Below are 17,787 nucleotides of genomic sequence, written 5' to 3' on the forward strand. Positions count from 1 at the left end.
CCATTGAGAGATATATATATAAACATACTGTAGGCTCTTTAACAAGTAAATTAGGAACAAGTTTTATCTACAACTGTATTTGCTGCACTCACTTCTTAATGTGGGCTTGAGTACTTACGAGTGTTTTTAAGTGGTGTCACTAAAGGAAAGAATGTTTTTTAAGCTTGTGTGGTAATGAGTATGTATATGAAATAGTACATGCAAACTGTTCACACGCTCACAAATTCTAGGATGCACCAGTTAGTGTACATGAACAATTAGTAACTCATGCAGCTGTACAGTACACAGGAAGCTAAACATACTTACCCAGTGGTATGCTATCTAGGTCTGTGTAAATAACAGCAACAAGGAAACAAAAAGCAACACTCCAATCAAAACAGATCCATTACAAAAAATCCCACATTAAACTATATTATTCATAGTTTAACCTAAGAGAAAGCAGAATAGATGCTGTAGCAGACATTTAGCACCTCCTTCAAAAAGTACAAATATATGAAGAGAGAAGGGGGACAAATATTTAGAATTTAATGTTTAGAAGTTTAAATAATACCAAATTGTCAATATTAATTTTTGTAGAAACAATAGGCAGTACATTTTGAGTTAAAAAAATTGTGGCGATCAAAACTTCCTTATTTCCTGCATTTCCCTGCTGCATGGGCATTACAGTTACGGTGACCAGACATAAAATGTGAAAAATCGGGACACCATGGGGGGGGGGGGGGATAAAGTTGCCTATATAACATAAAGCCCTTAATATCAGGACGTCTGATCACCCCAATTACACTTTCAAAATGGTTTACATGCACATCAAGTGTGGAGTATATTTTTAAATGTAAGATGTTAAAATACAGCATCTATTCAGAAAAGTAATGACCTAAAATATCTAGTACATCATGCATGAAAAGCAAACCTGGCATGCAGTGTACTACCCCTTTATAACACGCCTAAATTACCTTGCAAAGCATGACCCAGCAAAGCATCAAGTTCCGGATTTAATTCTGCCTTCTCTTTCAGCATATGAAATAGCAGCTGATTTTGAGTAGAACTTGTAATTTCTGTTTGCTTAAGGCGTCCTTCAAGAACTTTAATTTGAGCCTCCTTCTGAGCTGCTTGGAGACCCTATAAGAAAAATGACAAGTACTTTAAAAACATTCTGAGAAGTCGTCAGTAAATGAGAAATCTTACATGTTGTTTTGATTTCTGCAATTTAATGGTCAATTTGAATCTGCTGCATCTCCTCATATTTTCAATGGATTAAAAGGTAACTAGTGGCCAAACTTTTTTGGGCATCCTCTGTCTGCTTTTCTGTTTCACCTTCTTTCCTCAGGGTTAAACCTTCCAGCATGCACACGCCCAAGTAGGTGCCCAATTTAGGCATAAGCCAAATGTATAAATTGGGTTCATCCCCAAGCAGACAGGATTTTTGCACCGAATGAAACACAAGCAAAGTGCACGCAAACTTGGGCTTTAATTTTTCCATAACGCAGTCCTCTTATCTATTGCCTGTTATGTTACCTATAAAACAAAAAACAAAACTATAAACTTCCAGGATCATTACATGAACATTCAGTTTTCTCTGGAAAGCTCTCAGAACCTAACCTACACAAAAATCCATTTTAGGATCAATTCCACAGATGTGTTGACTTGTGAGGCTTATTTAGTTTGAGAAAGTATTGCCCAAAATGGAAAACTTACAGCAAACATTTTCCAAATGGAGGAAACTAAATAGTTAAAAGGTACATCAATAAAACATCTTCTTGAGTGTATTTTTCAAGGACAAGAGAAACTACATAGATACATTTGACAGCCTGCCGTGAAGTACGTTGCAGGAAAGAATTATAAAACTACAAGCAGATACATCAGGAAATCCAGTTCCCCAAATTTTAAAAGTTTTCAGGCCACTCTTTCAATTCTGTTTCCTCAAGAGGCTGCTGGTAAACCTTTACCTCTTTGTAATGAATACTTTTTTAAAAAAATAAATCAACAGGTTCTGCCATAACCGGCCTTTGTGTGACAAGGGAAATAACTAACTAACAAAACAAAATGAAAAACAAGCAAGGGAGCAAGTATGCAAAAACTTTGGCTCTGCTATATGTTAATCATCTAACAGGAGGAGGAGCAAAGGGCCTCACATAATTTTGGCCTTTTTATAATTATAAAAAGAGGAAGTTAACCACCTTGTGCAGTAACAATGGTTCTTCGAGACGTGTCCCCCTACAGGTGCTCCACTGTAGGTGTATGTGCGCCCCGTGCCTCTAATCAGAGCTTTTTGGTAGCAGTGTCCGTGGAGTCTGCACATGAGCTCTCCCTCCCTCGTGGTCTGCCTCGAGGCTATGTAGTACTGTGTGGATGAACTCTCCCCCTTCAGTTCCTTCTCTGCTGCAGAGCCCTATGGAGAACTCTGAAGTAGAGGGGAGGAGAGGAGGTTGTGGCGCATCTGTAGGGACACACATCTCGAAGAATCATCGTTACTGCACAAGGTGAGTAACTTCCTCTTCTTCTTTGAGTTGTGTCCTTATGGATGTTCCACTGTAGGTGACTCCTGACCAGTACCCACCACAGAAGGCTAGGACTCTGGAGTGGAGTCTGTTACTACAGAGAGTACTGTGGCATCGAAGATCAGGTTGGAGGCCGAATCTCCAGTGATTGCATAATGTTCTCCAAAAGTGTGGGAAGAGGCACAAGTTGCTCGTCTACAGAATGCTGAGATAGGGATATCTTTAAGGCATGTGACCAAGGCAGAAATTGTCCAGAGTCCATACGCACACCATGAGGTCAGAGGCAGCAGGTTGCGCCCTTAATAACCGTGATTAATGTAACCAGAGACCCATTTGGATAGTCTTTAAGCAGATATCACAGAGCCTTTGGATCTTTCTGCGAGTGAAAGGAAGAACTTAGGGGATTTCCTAAAGTCCTTAGTCCTGTCCAAATAGAATGCTAGTGTTCTTCTAACATCTAGCATATACAGAATCGTCCCTCTGTTCTCACAATGTGGTTTTGGGGAAAAAAAAGCAGGGAGATGGATCTGTTGATTCACATGGAAAGTGCAGAGAAAGTAGGGAGCAACTTGGGATATGTCCTTAGAGTTACTTTATCTTTAAAAAAGACCATGAATGGTGGGTGTGCCATCAAGGCCACTATTTCTCCTATATGTGTAGCTGAGGTGATGGCAATTAGAAACGCTGTCTTCATGGACAGGTGTAAGAGAGAGCAGATTCCCATAGACTCAAAGGGAGGTCTAATCAAAGCCCTGAGAACTAGGTTAAGATTCTAGGCTCGGGAGCAGGGAAGAGATTCGCAATGCCCTTAAGGAATCTATGCATCAGAGGGTGAGCGAACACCGAGTATCTATGTACCTGGCGGGGGACAGCAGTTTTTGCCACTAGATGTACCTTAAGGGAGCTGAGTAAGAGTTTTGACATCTTGAGGTCTAAAATGCAGTGTAAAATCAGAGGGAGGGAAGAGGAGGTTGGGGCTATGTGTTTAGAATGACAAACTTGGAATAATTTCCATTTTGTAGGTAAATATGTCGAGTGGTCAACTTATGGCTGTGTAGCAACACATCTTTCAGCTCATCAGAGCATTCTGCCACTAAGCCTTAGAACTAAGAAAGAGCCAAGACTGGAGGTGGAGGACCCGCAGGTGGGGGTGAAGGATCAGCCCATTGTTTTGAGAAAGCAGGTGAGGAATGGGCTGAAGAGGAACTGGAGGACATATTGCCATCTGTGTCAGGTAAGGGAACCAGACTTGTGCTGGCCAGGAGGAGCAATCAGAATAATTCTTGCTTTGTCTCGCTGAATTTTCAACAAGACCTTGGATAGAAGAGGAAACTGGGAAAAGGCACACAAGAGGTCCCCGTCCCATGGGAGGATAAGAGCGTCTCCCAGTGAATGTTTCCCCAGGCTGGCCCTGGAGCAGTAATGAGAACATTTCTTGTTCCAGTAAGTAGCGAAAAGATCCGTAGTCAGGGTTCCCCAAAGGGTGAATGTATCTCGGAGCACCTCTGAGTTCCCATTTGTGGTTGTGAGAAAAATTCCAACAGACTCTCGGCTGTCACCTTTTGTATCCCTGGTAGATAGACAGCTGAGATGAGTACATCATGATGGATGCACCAACTCCAAAGTTTGAGTGCTTCTGTGCAGACGGAGGGAGATCTGGCCACCTCCTTGGCAATTCATGTAAAATATATGTGTCATATTGTCCATCATGACCTTTGTGTGCACGTTCTTGATGAAAGGCAAAAAGTGTGCACAGGTGTTCCTGACAGCCTTTAGCTCCCAAAGAGTGATATGGCGGGTCACTTCTGTGGAAGGTCATTTGCCCTGAACCTTGTGGTGGTGTAGGTGAGCTCCCTAGCCTATTAGAGAGACATCCATCCCAGGGTGGTGAGTCTGTGTAGCAGGAGGAATGCTCTCGCTTGGACTGTATCGATGTTGGCACTGAAACTCCAGTCACTGTACTGGGGTTAGTGCACCATTACAATGGAGAGAACCTGGAAGAATACCCTGGGTGAAGCAGTCAGTACGGATAATGGTCCTGCCTAAAGGTAAACTGTAGGAATCTCCTGTACAATGGTTGTATCGAGATCTGGAAGTAGACATCGTGTAGGTCAAGGGCCAGAAATAAATCTCCTTGCTCTAGACCTGGAATAATGGCTGCTAGCATGATCATCTTGAACCTCTGCGCCTTCCCGTATTTGTTTAATGCCCTTAGATCTAGATTGGGCCTCCAACCTCCCTTCACCTTGGTGATCAGGAAATAATTGGAGTAAAACCCCTGGCTCCTGAGTTGCACTGGGACTGGTTCTATGGCCTCTAGGTATAACAAATGATCTATTTCCTGACTAAGTAGGTTCTTGTTAGAAGGGTCCCTGCAGTGGGGTGGGGAAGGAGGGTTAGAATAGGGGAGGAACATGAATTAAATGGTGTAACCCTTTGAAATAATCTCCAGGACCCATCTTTCAGAGATGATATTCTCCCAACTGCCATGAAAGAGGGTCAGGTGACTTCTGAAGGGGCATGACAGGTGTGCAAATGGCAGCCAATGTTGCAAGATATAATTATTCGGGGCCTCAACCAACCCATCAAAAGTGCTTAGAGGCGGTTTGAGAGGTCATGGATTTGGGTGTGGACTGCTTCTACTTTTGAGCGCTGGTCCTCTTACACTGCAGCTTGTAAAAGTGCTGAGATGGTGGTATTGAGGAGGTTGTGACCTGTGCTGTGGCTAAGAGGTATATCTTCTCTTCTGTCCCACAGCGTAGATTCCTAGGGGTGTAATGTGGCCCAGGAATCCTTCAAGGTGTGGAGAGAAGAATCTGTCTTCTCTGCGAAGAGTTTGGGCCCTTCTGCAGCTCTTTGGACAACCCAGAAAGGTGTAGCCAAGAAGCCCGCCTCATTACCACTGTCATGGAGATTGGGCGGGTCCCTGTATCTGCTATGTCCAGTACTGTCTCTAGCACCGGTCTGGCTATTAACTGACCGTCTCTGAGAATGGCCTGAAATTGCTCCTTTTGTGCCTCCAGTAAATGTTCCAGAAACGCATTGCATTTCCCATAATTTGTAAAATTATATTTGGCCATGACAGTTTGGTAATTCATGACTCTAAACTGTAATGTTTCCAACAAATACGCTGTCCTCCCAAGCCCAATTGTATGGGGTCAACTGGGCATGATGTTGCTTGCTTCATCCATTAACTACATCCACTATAATGGAGTTGGGCTGCAGATGTTGAAACAGGAAGTCTGCCTCTTTGGCAGACATGTAGGGCTTTTTTTTTTTTTTTTGCTCTCTTGCTGGTTAGTGTGATGGAGGCTGGTGTCTGCCAGATGACTTTGGTCGGATCTAGAATCGCCTCATTAATTGGGAGGGCAATTCTGGATGAGGAGGAGATGTGCAGAATATCCACCAACTTGTGATGTGTATCTGCCTCCTCCTTTAGGGGAATCTGCAGCTCATCTGCCACCTTCTTGGTAAGATCCATGAAGTTCTTAAAATCATCCCCTAGTAATGGGGTGGGGGGAGGCATTACAGCCTCATGTGACAGAGATGAGGAGAACTTTGCTGGATGAGTAGCTTCCCCTTTGAGCCCTTCTTCCTGTTCTGATAAACCTTCCTCCTCCCCTGGCTCATGGGCTCTGGATAGCCAGGCTGCAGGAGACCATATGGTGGACTCTCGCTGAGAGACGCTGGACGGCCGCAACGTGTGGGATGTGTACGTTGCCCAAGGATCGCCATACAGACATGGGAGGGGGAGGGCATAGGTGGTGGGGTTACCTCAGGGGGCTTGTACCATGATCATGGGTTGGCCCAATGGAATTGAAGAGGATGCTTGTATTGTGATGGTGGGCCACAATGAGGGACCAGGGAAATGACCTCCTCCTGGCCACTGTCAGACTCGTCACTGGGTAAGGGCAGTGCTGACTGGAGTATGGGTGGTACACAGCCCATGCCAAGAGTGATTCCAAAGTATTGGGGATTGGGGATCCCCAACCATCAGGTCTCCAGGGTACCGGAGCTCATGTGTACCGTGGGCTCACTTGGTACCACAGAGGAGTGTCCGTGGTACTTTGTCGTACCAATGGTTGAAAAGGTGCAGAACACTCCCTAGATGAGTGATTTGATGCACCCGGTACCAAAAGTTTTCTTGGTGCTGTTCTTTTAGAGATGGTACAGTAATTGTCTTTCCCTGGGTATCGGGGTCACAGATCTCCAGAGTACCAGAGCTCACGTGGTGCCGTAGGCTCACTTGGTACTGCTGAGGAGTGTCCGTGTTATGTTGTCAGTACCAATGGTTAAGAAGGTGCAGATCATTCCCTAGATTGAAGTTTTGTTGCACTTGGTACCAAAGTTTTCTCTGTGCTGCTCTTTTAGAGACAGTATGGTAATTGTCTCTCTCCATAGAGGGCGGTACTATCGCCTCAGAGCCTGAGCCCGCGGCTTCTTCAGGCGGTGCAGCCGAGTTCATAGCAGAGGCCCCCTTCTGGGTACCAGGCTTCAGAGCTAACAATGCTGTCAGTACCGAGGTGCCACACTGGGGAACCCCTTTGGCTGGCCAACAACTCGCCTGCCAAAAAACAGGTGGCAGAACTGGGGAATGTTTTCTGGTGCCATGGTACCAAGGTGGCAGCACTGGGGAACCCTTCTGGCTGAACAATGACTCAGCGCCCTTTTTACAGGGGGCATAGGCTGGTTTTTTTCACGACTCTATTCCCTTTGAACTTAAAGGCTCCAGAGATGATCCGGGGTCAGTACCTGAATCCCCTGGAGACTGAAGTGCCTTCTCCATAAGGAGAAGTTTTTACCTCAGCTCCCAGTTCTTCCGTTTTAGCTGTGGCAGGGGAAGCACTTCTGTGGGACTCTCCCAAGCACCAAACACAGTGAGAGTGTCTGGCCATTACAACAATCAACTCCTTGCAGCAGAGGCACCTCTTGGAGCCAGGAGAGCCGGGCATACCACTGGGCTGGGAACTATCATCTTCTAGCAGTGAGGAATGCAGAAGAAAGGTCTTCTTTCCTCCTCCTCCTCTTTTTTTTTTAAAAATGAAAAAACTTAGATTCTTCTAAACACCCGGTTGGGTGGGGGGAGGGTAGAAATTCCCCGAGACTGGGCAGGAAACAAACTGAATTCTTTTTCCCTTTCTCTTTAATCCCAATGGAGTAAAGAAAGGAAACACTATTAAGGAGAACAAAATAAAGAAAAGCAACTACTACTTATGCTAATGACGCAGATAAGGAAGGGACAACTGCTTGCTCTGTTCAAGGCCAAAGGCAGTTGAGAAAGAACTGAGGGCGGGGGTATGACCTGTTCCCCCCGGGGGGCCACCTGGAACTGGGATACCACGAAGCCCTCTGACCCACCAGCCAGGGCTCCCTCTCACACTGTGCTACTGTGACAAGCTGCAATGCCCTCCAACCTGCACTTTCACCAGCATTCACACAGGTAGGGACACACCCAGCTGTAGTTACACCCAGGCTTTCTAACCACCAGCTTCCTATCCTACAACCCCAGAGCAGTACCGTCCTGCCCTGGTCAAATCGGGACAGTACATAGGTTTAATACCCAGTCCACATCTCCCTCAATGTGAAGAGGGCAATGCACACTTGTGGTAACCAAACAGAGATTTTCCCCAAGCACTCCAGTCAAAGCTCACTGGTTTGGATTAAAACATAAAATAAGTTTATTAACCAGAAAAGACAGATTTTTAAATGATTCGCAAAAAGAAAAGGAGTACTTGTGGCACCTTAGAGACTAACCAATTTATTTGAGCATGAGCTTTCGTGAGCTACAGCTCACTTCATCAGATGCATACCGTGGAAACTGCAGCAGACTTTATATATACACAGAGAATATGAAACAATACCTCCTCCCACCCCACTGTCCTGCTGGTTGCCAATTGTGCCCACATATCTATTCAGGGGACACCATCACAGGGCCTAATAACATCAGCCACACTATCAGAGGCTCGTTCACCTGCACATCCACCAATGTGATTTATGCCATCATGTGCCAGCAATGCCCCTCTGCCATGTACATTGGTCAAACTGGACAGTCTCTACGTAAAAGAATAAATGGACACAAATCAGATGTCAAGAATTATAACATTCATAAACCAGTCGGAGAACACTTCAATCTCTCTGGTCACGCAATCACAGACATGAAGGTCGCTATCTTAAAACAAAAAAACTTCAAATCCAGACTCCAGCGAGAAACTGCTGAATTGGAATTCATTTGCAAATTGGATACTATTAATTTAGGCTTAAATAGAGACTGGGAGTGGCTAAGTCATTATGCAAGGTAGCCTATTTCCTCTTGTTTTTTCCTACCCCCCCCCCCCAGATGTTCTGGTTTAACTTGGATTTAAACTTGGAGAGTGGTCAGTTTGGATGAGCTATTACCAGCAGGAGAGTGAGTCTGTGTGTGTATGGGGGTGGGTTTTTGGAGGGGGGTGAGGGAGTGAGAGAACCTGGATTTGTGCAGGAAATGGCCTAACTTGATTATCATGCACATTGTGTAAAGAGTTGTCACTTTGGATGGGCTATCACCAGCAGGAGAGTGAATTTGTGTGGGGGGGTGGAGGGTGAGAAAACCTGGATTTGTGCTGGAAATGGCCTAACCTGACGATTACTTTAGATAAGCTATTACCAGCAGGACAGTGGGGTGGGAGGAGGTATTGTTTCATATTCTCTGTGTATATGTAAAGTCTGCTGCAGTTTCCACGGTATGCATCTGATGAAGTGAGCTGTAGCTCACGAAAGCTCATGCTCAAATAAATTGGTTAGTCTCTAAGGTGCCACAAGTACTCCTTTTCTTTTTGCGAATACAGACTAACACGGCTGTTACTCTGAAACCTTTTAAATGATTGTAAGTGATAGCAAACAGATGAAAGCAGATTACCTAGTAAATAAACAAAATGTAAACTAAGTCTAAGATACTAGAAAGATAGGATATGAACTAGCCAAATCCTCACCCTGGCTGATGATACAGGTGGGCTGCAGATTCTTATGGGACAAGCTGCACTTGCTTTACAGCTTGGATTCCCCAGGTCTTTCATACACAGGCTAGAAATCCCTTTAGACTGGGTCTAGCTCTTCCCTCAGTTCAGTATTTGTTCCTCGAGCGTTTCCAGGTGTCTTCTTGTGTGGAGAGTCAAGAACCACAGGTGATGTCACTCCCTGCCTTATATAGCTTTAGCATATGGCAGGAATCCTTTGTTTCAAAACTTGGTGCCCAGACCAGTTTGTAGAAAAATACTGACATCCCAATACTGAGTCCAGAGACATGTGGTCTGGTCACATGACCTTGTAGAGTTTCAGCAGCCATTGCTTACAGGCTGGCCAAAACGCCCACGGAAGGTTAAACTATGCCACAATCCATTGCCTTTGCTAATGGGCCATCAGCCCCATCTGGCTTCTTCATTGTTGTACTTGAAAAGTTGGCTGTGGGTGTTTTCCAGAATAAGCCCATTTCTGCTAGTCAATAGTCGTAACTTCAGGTACAAAAATGATACATGCATACAAATAGGATAATCATATTCAGCAAATCATAACTTTTCCAATGACACCTCACACAATCTGTCTTGCATAAAATACACCATAATAAGATTACTGTGAAGAATATGGGGTGCAGTGTCACGGGGGGTTTGCTTGCGCAGTGCTGGATAGCCTCGAGGCAGACCATGAAGGAGGGAGAGCGTATGTGCGGGATCAATGGACACTGCTATCAAAAATCTCCCATTAGAGGTGCAGGGGCACACATACACCTACAGTGGAGCACCAAGAGGGACACTACTCAAAGAAGAAGAAGTAGATATCAATTGATATTTGATGTTCTAGATACACCTCTGATATGTAAGAGGGGAAGCAGATATACCTGTAGCTATTAAATATACATTATAAAATACCAAATATGCAGTGACCTCACTCACTTTGAAGTCATTATTCACTGGATTCCAGACATTAAGAAAAAAAGTCATCTTGCTATGTTCAAAACCACAAGTCTTATCAAATGTGTATGTTATATGGACGGAAAATAGCCAGAGAGCAATAAGTAACTCCAGTTTTGTTATTTAAAAAAGCTAAGTTACAGTTCTAAGAAATAGTTGCTTAAAGTTAGGATCCTTAAAACTGCTCTCGTTTTCAGAAGTTCTGAGCACCCAGCACCATCCTTTGAAGTCACTGAGAGCTGCAGGGTGCTCAGTTGTTTTGAAAATCAGCTCACTTATTTAAGAGTCTTAATAAGGAGTTAGGAGCTTAGCCATAGACACCAATTTTTGAAAAAAATGTCCTGGATAGGTCTTAGTAGTGTGTTTCCTAATTGTCTTATTTCTTTAAAGTGACTGATGATAACACTTGGTTTTTTTGCGTGAGGCAGGAGGCAGAGAATAAACTACAGCTCTTTTCCCTGGAAACAATTTGTGATATGGCAGCATAGTTGAATATGCAGAATTTCATAATTTGGCAGTATTTTTTGCACACTTCATCCCGAAATATGTTTTTTATGTTTTAGTCAAAGCGTTATAGATCCAACATGCAGATACCTGTAAAGTACAATTCAAAATGCTTCACCAGAAAGCACACTATATTTTACTCCCTGTGTTACCTTATTAATGCCCATTGTGAGGAAGTGATCAAGAAGGTATCGAGCTTCTGTTAGCGTGCAGGCATTAATCACTGCAGACAAATCCATGGTCTCTCCTTCTTCCTACATGCACAACAGTAAAAAAGTCAGGGAATTTACATCCTATTCATATGACAGAAGTGCTGCTATTTTAAGATATGAATTATATTAACACTAAAGATTCAGGATGGGTTTTCAAAAACAATGATAGTCAATGAGATACGTTCTTTTAACCTAATTAACGAGAGACTGCTGAATTGGAATTAATTTGCAAACTGGATACAATTAATTTAGGCTTGAATAGAGACTGGGAGTGGATGGGTCATTACACAAAGTAAAACTATTTCTCCATGTTTATGTACTCATGTATAAGACAATAATCAAGTACAACTTAAAGTGTGTCTTCTGAATGTGAAATAGATTGTCCTGTAACAGCCAGCTGTGGAAGGAGGATTTAAATTTGTGAGCTTTTGTCACAAGAACCATAGTATTTAATGTCAGCAGAATGGGACATATCAGCTTTGGCATTTAAAAGGCCCTGCAATGTTACCTTAAATTATATAATCAAAGGTAATACTTATATCTGAAAACCCCACTGTACAAACACTACCTATATCAACCATCCCCTCAACATATTTTAACTTAACAACATAATGAGTAGGTTGCATAATGCATGAAATACCAAGGCAAAATTCACCATAGAATAAAACACTCTCAAGGCTAATGCAATTTCCTAGTTGTACATGTTACTATTACTAAACCTTAGCACTTGACTTACCTTTGCTTCCTCCATCTGCATAATGTTTGCTTGGCAGTCAGAAATACTATCATTGATGTAATCTATATTTGCAGTTAGTGACTCCATCTCCTCATTGATGTTATGGACATTTTTGTCTGCTTCTCCACCATCATCCTTGATGACTTTCTCCCTTTTTCTCAAAAGCTTCTCTCTTCTTTTTGTAAGTTCTTCACGTTGCTATTTTCCAAGAGAAATTTTAAATAAAAAGATTGCATACTTAAGTCAAATATAATTTTTATTATTTATTTTTGTTCTTTTCTGGTTACGTGGTAACCACAGTGTACATTTTTGCAGTGGGAGAGGAATAATGGAGGATGTGAATGTATTTGACAACACATGCATAAGGTGTTTTTAGATCCTGACACCTACAGCATATTTGTTTTGTTTCTTATCTCAGTAAAGTTTGATGGTTCTGGGTTCTACGCTAGGATTCAAACACTTCTGGCAATAAATCACTTTATACACTTGTGCCTACAAGGTGTCAAGCACCTCTGACCTATGGCCTAGACCAAGGCTTATTCAAGTCAGAGGGAGCCTTTCCATTGACTTCGATGGGCTTTGAATCACCTTGGCAGGTCCTATATGAACAAGTAATCTACTGATAAAAGAAAGTGGATCTGCTTTCTGCTATTTTAATACAATAGCATGTAAGATATTGCATAATAAATACCCTACCTTAAGTAGTCTATTCATATCTGTTTCCATATTGGAAATGGTCATTCTCTGCATAATGATGTCAGTCACTTTGCGTTCAAGTAATTGCCACTTCATCCTGGCTGCCTTTGAGGAATAAACTCTGATAGTTGTTCCTTTTCTTTGGTATTTCTTCCTATGGTTAATTCAGAGAGCCACATTACTGAATGTAACTACATTGTCCCATTTAGATTCTGAAACTGCAAATTATCAATGCAAAATTATTATTAAATTTAAAGACAACATGACTTTTTTTTTTTTTTTTTGCAGACCTTGACTCCACATCCACCTGCTTCTAATCAGTCCTCTGCAGATGTACTTCTTTGGCACTTCAAAACATATGTCAAGTCCTGTAGCATTTCAAAGGAAGCATCATGGAAATTCAAGCAATGGTTTATAAGGAACTTCTGTCATCTGAGGACCAGTTTCAATTAAATAAGCAAGTCTGCTTCAGAGTACAAATCCCAGACCATCAGTAAGTGTAACTACTCTGAAACCAGTAAGTGTAACTCTATTTGTATTTTTTGTTTTCCTGAGATGTTATTTGTTCTTAAGAATAAGATGGGTAACTGGACCACTGATGACATTTTGTTGAGTATGGCAACTGAATTTTAAAAAATTTAGATTTTTAAGTATGACTTGTCCTGAAATGGCATTTTGTACTGTTCTACCTTATATAACAATATGCCAGGCTCAATCCTGCTCCTGGTAAAGTTAATGGGCATAGTATCATTTTATGGGAATAGGAAGTGACATCAGACTGTAAAATAGAAGCCATTACAATATCTATCTAGATAGGAACGTCTGCTATAAATTGTAAAATAAGTAAGTATGTTTAGTCTTTACTAGGGCTGTCAATTAATCACAGTTAACTCACATGATTAACTCAAAAAATTAATTGTGATTAATTGCCCTTATAACAATAGAATACAAATTGAAATTTATTAAATATTTTTGGATGTTTTTCTACATTTTCAATATTGATTTCAGTTACAACACAGAATACAAAGTGCACAGTTCTCACTTTATATTACTTTTTATTACAAATATATACACTGTAAAAATGATAAACGAAAGAAATAGTATTTTTCAGTTCACCTCATACAAGTACTGAAGTGCAATCTCTTTATCATGAAAGCATAACTTACAAATGCAGATTTTTTTTGCTTACATATCTGCACTCAAAAACATAAGAGTGTAAAACTTTAGAGCAGGGGAGGGCAAACTATGGCCCGCGGGCTGGGTCCAGCCCATCAGGGCTTTCAATCCAGCCCATGGGAGTTCCAGCAGGCAGACTCCCTGCCTGCCCTGGCCCGGTGCCACTCCCAGAAATGGCCAGCACCATGTCCCCGGAAAGGGATGGGAGAAGAGGGCTCCGTGCACTGCCCTCACCTGCAGGCACTGCCCTCTGCAGCTCCCATTGGCCAGGAATGGGGAACCGCAGCCAATGGGAGATTCGGGGGTGGTATCCACAGGTGAGGTCAGCACACCCCCACCCCCATGAGCCACTGCCAGACATGCTGGCCACTTCCAGGAGTGGCGTGGAGCCAGGGCACTCCGAACCCCACCTGCATCCTCCACCCCGAACCCCAACCCTCAGCCCTGAGCCTCTTGTTACATGCCTCCTGCACCCCAAACCCCTGCCCTGAGCCCCCCCACACACTCCACACCCCTCCTGTGCCCCAACCCTGAGCCCCATGCTGCACTCTGCACCCCTCCTGCACCCCAATCCCCTGCCCTGAGTCCCCTGCCACACCCCGCACCCCTCCTGCATCCCAAGCTCCTGCCCTGAGCCCCTTCCTGCACACCACACCCCCTCCCACACCCCGCACTCCCTCTTCCACCCCAACCCCCTGCCCCAGCCCTACATTCATGGCCCTGCATACAATTTCTCCACCCAGATGTGGCCCTCGGGCCAAAAAGTTTGCCCACCCCTGCTTTAGAGACTACAGGTCCACTCAGTCCAACTTCTTATTCTGCCAATCACTAAGACAAACAAGTTTGTTTACATTGATGGGAGATACTGATGCCTGCTTCTTATTTACGTCACCTGAAAGCGAGAACAGGCGTTTGCATGGCACTTTTGTAGCTGGCATTGCAAGGTATTTACATGCCAGATATGCTAACATTTGTATGCCCCTTCATGCTTCAGCCACCATTCCAGAGGACACGCTTCCATGCTGATGATGCTCGTTAAAAAATGTGTCAATCAAATTTGTGACTATACTCCTTTGGGGGAGAATTATATGTTTCCTGCTCTGTTTTACCTGCATTCTACATACATTTAATATTCTAGCAGTCTCGGATGGTTACCCAGCACATGTTCGTTTTAAGAACACTTTCACAGCAGATTTGACAAAACACAAAGAAGGTACTGATGAGAAATTTCTAAAATAGCTACAGCACTCGACCCAAGATCTAAGAATCTGAAGTGCCATCCAAACTCTGAGAGAGACGAGGTGTGGAGCATGCTTTTAGAAGTCTTAAAAGAGCAACACTCTGATGTGGAAACTACAGAACCCAAACCACCAAAAAAGAAAATCAACCTTCTGCTGGTGGCAACTGACTCAGATGATGAAAATGAACAAGCGTTGGACTGTTATCAAGCAGAACCCATCATCAGCATGGACGATGTCCTCTGGAATGGTAGTTGAAGCATGAAGGGACATGAAGTTTTAGTGCATTTGGCACATAAATATCTTGCAACGCCAGCTACAACAGTGCCATGCGAACGAACACCTGTTCTCACTTTCAAGTGACCTTGTAAACAAGAAGCAGGCAGCATTATCTCCTGCAAATTGTAACCAACCTTGTTTGTCTGAGTGATTGGCTGACCAAGAAGTAGGACTGAGTGGACTTGTAGACTCTAAAGTTTTACATAGTTTTATTTTTGAATGCAGGTTTTTTTGTACATAATTTTACATTTGCAAGTTCAATTTTCATGATAAAGAGATTGCACTACTGTACTTATATGAGATTAATTGAAAAATACAATTCTTTATTTTTTACAGTGCAAATATTTGTAATAAAAATAAATTTAAAGTGAGCACTATACACTTTGTATTCTGTCTTATAATTGAAATTAATATATTTGAAAATGTAGGAAACATCCAAAAATATTTATAATAAATGGTATTCTATTGGTTGTTTAACAGCATGATTAATCGCAATTAATTTTTTTAATCACGCAATTAATTTTTTTAATCGCTTGACAGCCCTAATCTTTACCTGGTTCCATTCATTGCAGTTACTGATAATGCTTGGACCCTGGCCACAGGAATTCTCATCTTCTGCTGTGCTGCTGATCTTGATCCATCATAGTCTACAAATGACACACTAGAACTTGGTTCTTGAATAGGATGGTCAGGCAAACTCAGCTTCCGACTCACCCTCCCAGCTGCTTTATCGGATATAGGCCTTACTTGTCGACGCAGAGCTGTAACCTGAAACAGCAGGACACCAAGACATGTTACTAACACCTGTAGCATTATAAATTTGACTTTATGACCATAAATGATGCAAATAACTATGATCTGACAGGACACACAAGTTCTGTAAGACAATACCTCTTCCGTTTTGCGGCGTAGAACAACTTCTTGATTTCTTTTCTGAGCTTCCAGAAGTTTGAGCTGATGCTGTGAACAACAACAATGAATAAGCCAAATATTTTTCTCTCCAACATTTGTCATTAGCAGCTTGAAACTGAAAAAGAAGTCCAATATATGCTAATATAGGTTTGCAAAACTGTTGTGAAAATCGGCAAACCCAGGTGCAAAATTTCTTGCCCATTATTTGATAGAATGGTTATAATGGGAAAAAACACCTCAAAACTTGACTTGCCTCCCTCAAATAGATAACTTGGCTGGGGTGAACGGATAGATATACCAATGCTATTTCCAAATTCTGTCTACAATGAGCCTTTGTTTGTTTTCAGTAATAGTTATTACTCGAAGCTTGGAGGCAGGATTTCCATAATGTAACTAAAATGCATCAGATGTCAAGCAAAATCTTGTTTAATGGCAAGAGGAGGGGATTTGTGTTTATAAGGAAGAAATGTGACATATTTCACATCATAATGAGCATGTTTACTACTGTACAGAAAGCTTTACGAACATTCACATCTTATCTGTAAATCACCTCTCGCTTGCGCTGCTCCTTTTTAAGCTGTGCAATCTCTCTGTTTCTTCTAGATTCTGTCATCCTGGCTTTTTCTTGCTCTTCTTTCATTTGTTTCATCAGGCGAACCTGCATATAAACAAACAATCTCTTAACCACCTTAACAGAGGGCATTTACTTTAAATCAAAATATTTTTATTCTCCTGTCACTCATGTAAACAGCATTTTCTTCATACTATAATCTCCTATTACTATTCTGTACTTTCAGTAATTTACCTCCTCCCAGAGATACCTTTTTCTTCTTTAATGTGAGAGCAAGAAAATGGCTCTCAATCCCTTTCCCATTGATCAAATGTTAACCAAATTAAAAAAAACCTTAGTTTTCTTCATCTCAGTCACATCCTGCTGCAGTTTCTTCAGCTGTTTTTCATATTGAGACTGATTTTTAAGCAATCGTGCATGTTCTTTCTGAGCTGTTTGAAGTCTTTGCAGTTCTTTATTCATGGTTTGGAGCTTTTTCTCATATTCTGACTTTATTTTTTTTGCTTTTTCTTCTGAACAAGACTCCACGGAACCTAAATAACAAAGGAGAGCTCTTATCTGCTAATTTGTTGAGAATATCTTCACTTTGTCAATACTGAGTTACCTCTGCAGTCAGTAGCTTACTGGCAGTAGCCTCCAATCAGCTTTAACTATTTAATTTGCCATTCTGCTTCTATCTTCCATACTGCTGTGAAGTCTCTACCCAGGATTGATGACTGCTATAGCTTTGGGTAATGTATCAAGTACTAACACAATCAGCTTTATATCCTTAATTGGTTTCTAATTTTAATATATCCTCTGGTTTTCTTGCACTGAAGGCACATGCACCAAATTAAAAACAAAAACAGAAGAATTCTCTTCTGCTATACTGAACACATTGTCTAAATTGGACACAGGAGTTGGAGACTCTAAGCGCTCGATTCTCACTTTTCTCTCCCCCCAACACTACAGTTTACCCAAGCAAATCTGAACAGGAAACTAATGATGGGTGCCAACTCTGACCTTCTCTGGCCAATGTACAG

The 17,787-nt window shown here is 42.2% G+C and overlaps 1 protein-coding gene across 4 annotated transcripts in view; it reads right to left on the reverse strand.

Moving 5' to 3' along the window:
- KIF21A (kinesin family member 21A) overlaps positions 1 to 17,787 on the reverse strand; it is a 174,738-nt gene that overhangs the window by 49,025 nt on the left and 107,926 nt on the right. For all 4 annotated transcript variants that reach the window (XM_077835186.1, XM_077835178.1, XM_077835170.1 and 1 more), the window contains exons 15-22: positions 17,099 to 17,298; positions 16,745 to 16,852; positions 16,174 to 16,242; positions 15,836 to 16,050; positions 12,590 to 12,743; positions 11,894 to 12,091; positions 11,098 to 11,199; positions 954 to 1,119 (exon numbers count right to left, since the gene is read on the reverse strand). In XM_077835186.1, the coding sequence (XP_077691312.1) occupies positions 954 to 1,119; positions 11,098 to 11,199; positions 11,894 to 12,091; positions 12,590 to 12,743; positions 15,836 to 16,050; positions 16,174 to 16,242; positions 16,745 to 16,852; positions 17,099 to 17,298 (1,212 nt within the window). The remainder of the gene's footprint in view (positions 1 to 953; positions 1,120 to 11,097; positions 11,200 to 11,893; positions 12,092 to 12,589; positions 12,744 to 15,835; positions 16,051 to 16,173; positions 16,243 to 16,744; positions 16,853 to 17,098; positions 17,299 to 17,787) is intronic.

The sequence above is a fragment of the Eretmochelys imbricata genome, chromosome 1 (genome assembly GCF_965152235.1).
Source record: "Eretmochelys imbricata isolate rEreImb1 chromosome 1, rEreImb1.hap1, whole genome shotgun sequence".
Taxonomy (NCBI): Eukaryota; Metazoa; Chordata; order Testudines; family Cheloniidae; genus Eretmochelys; species Eretmochelys imbricata.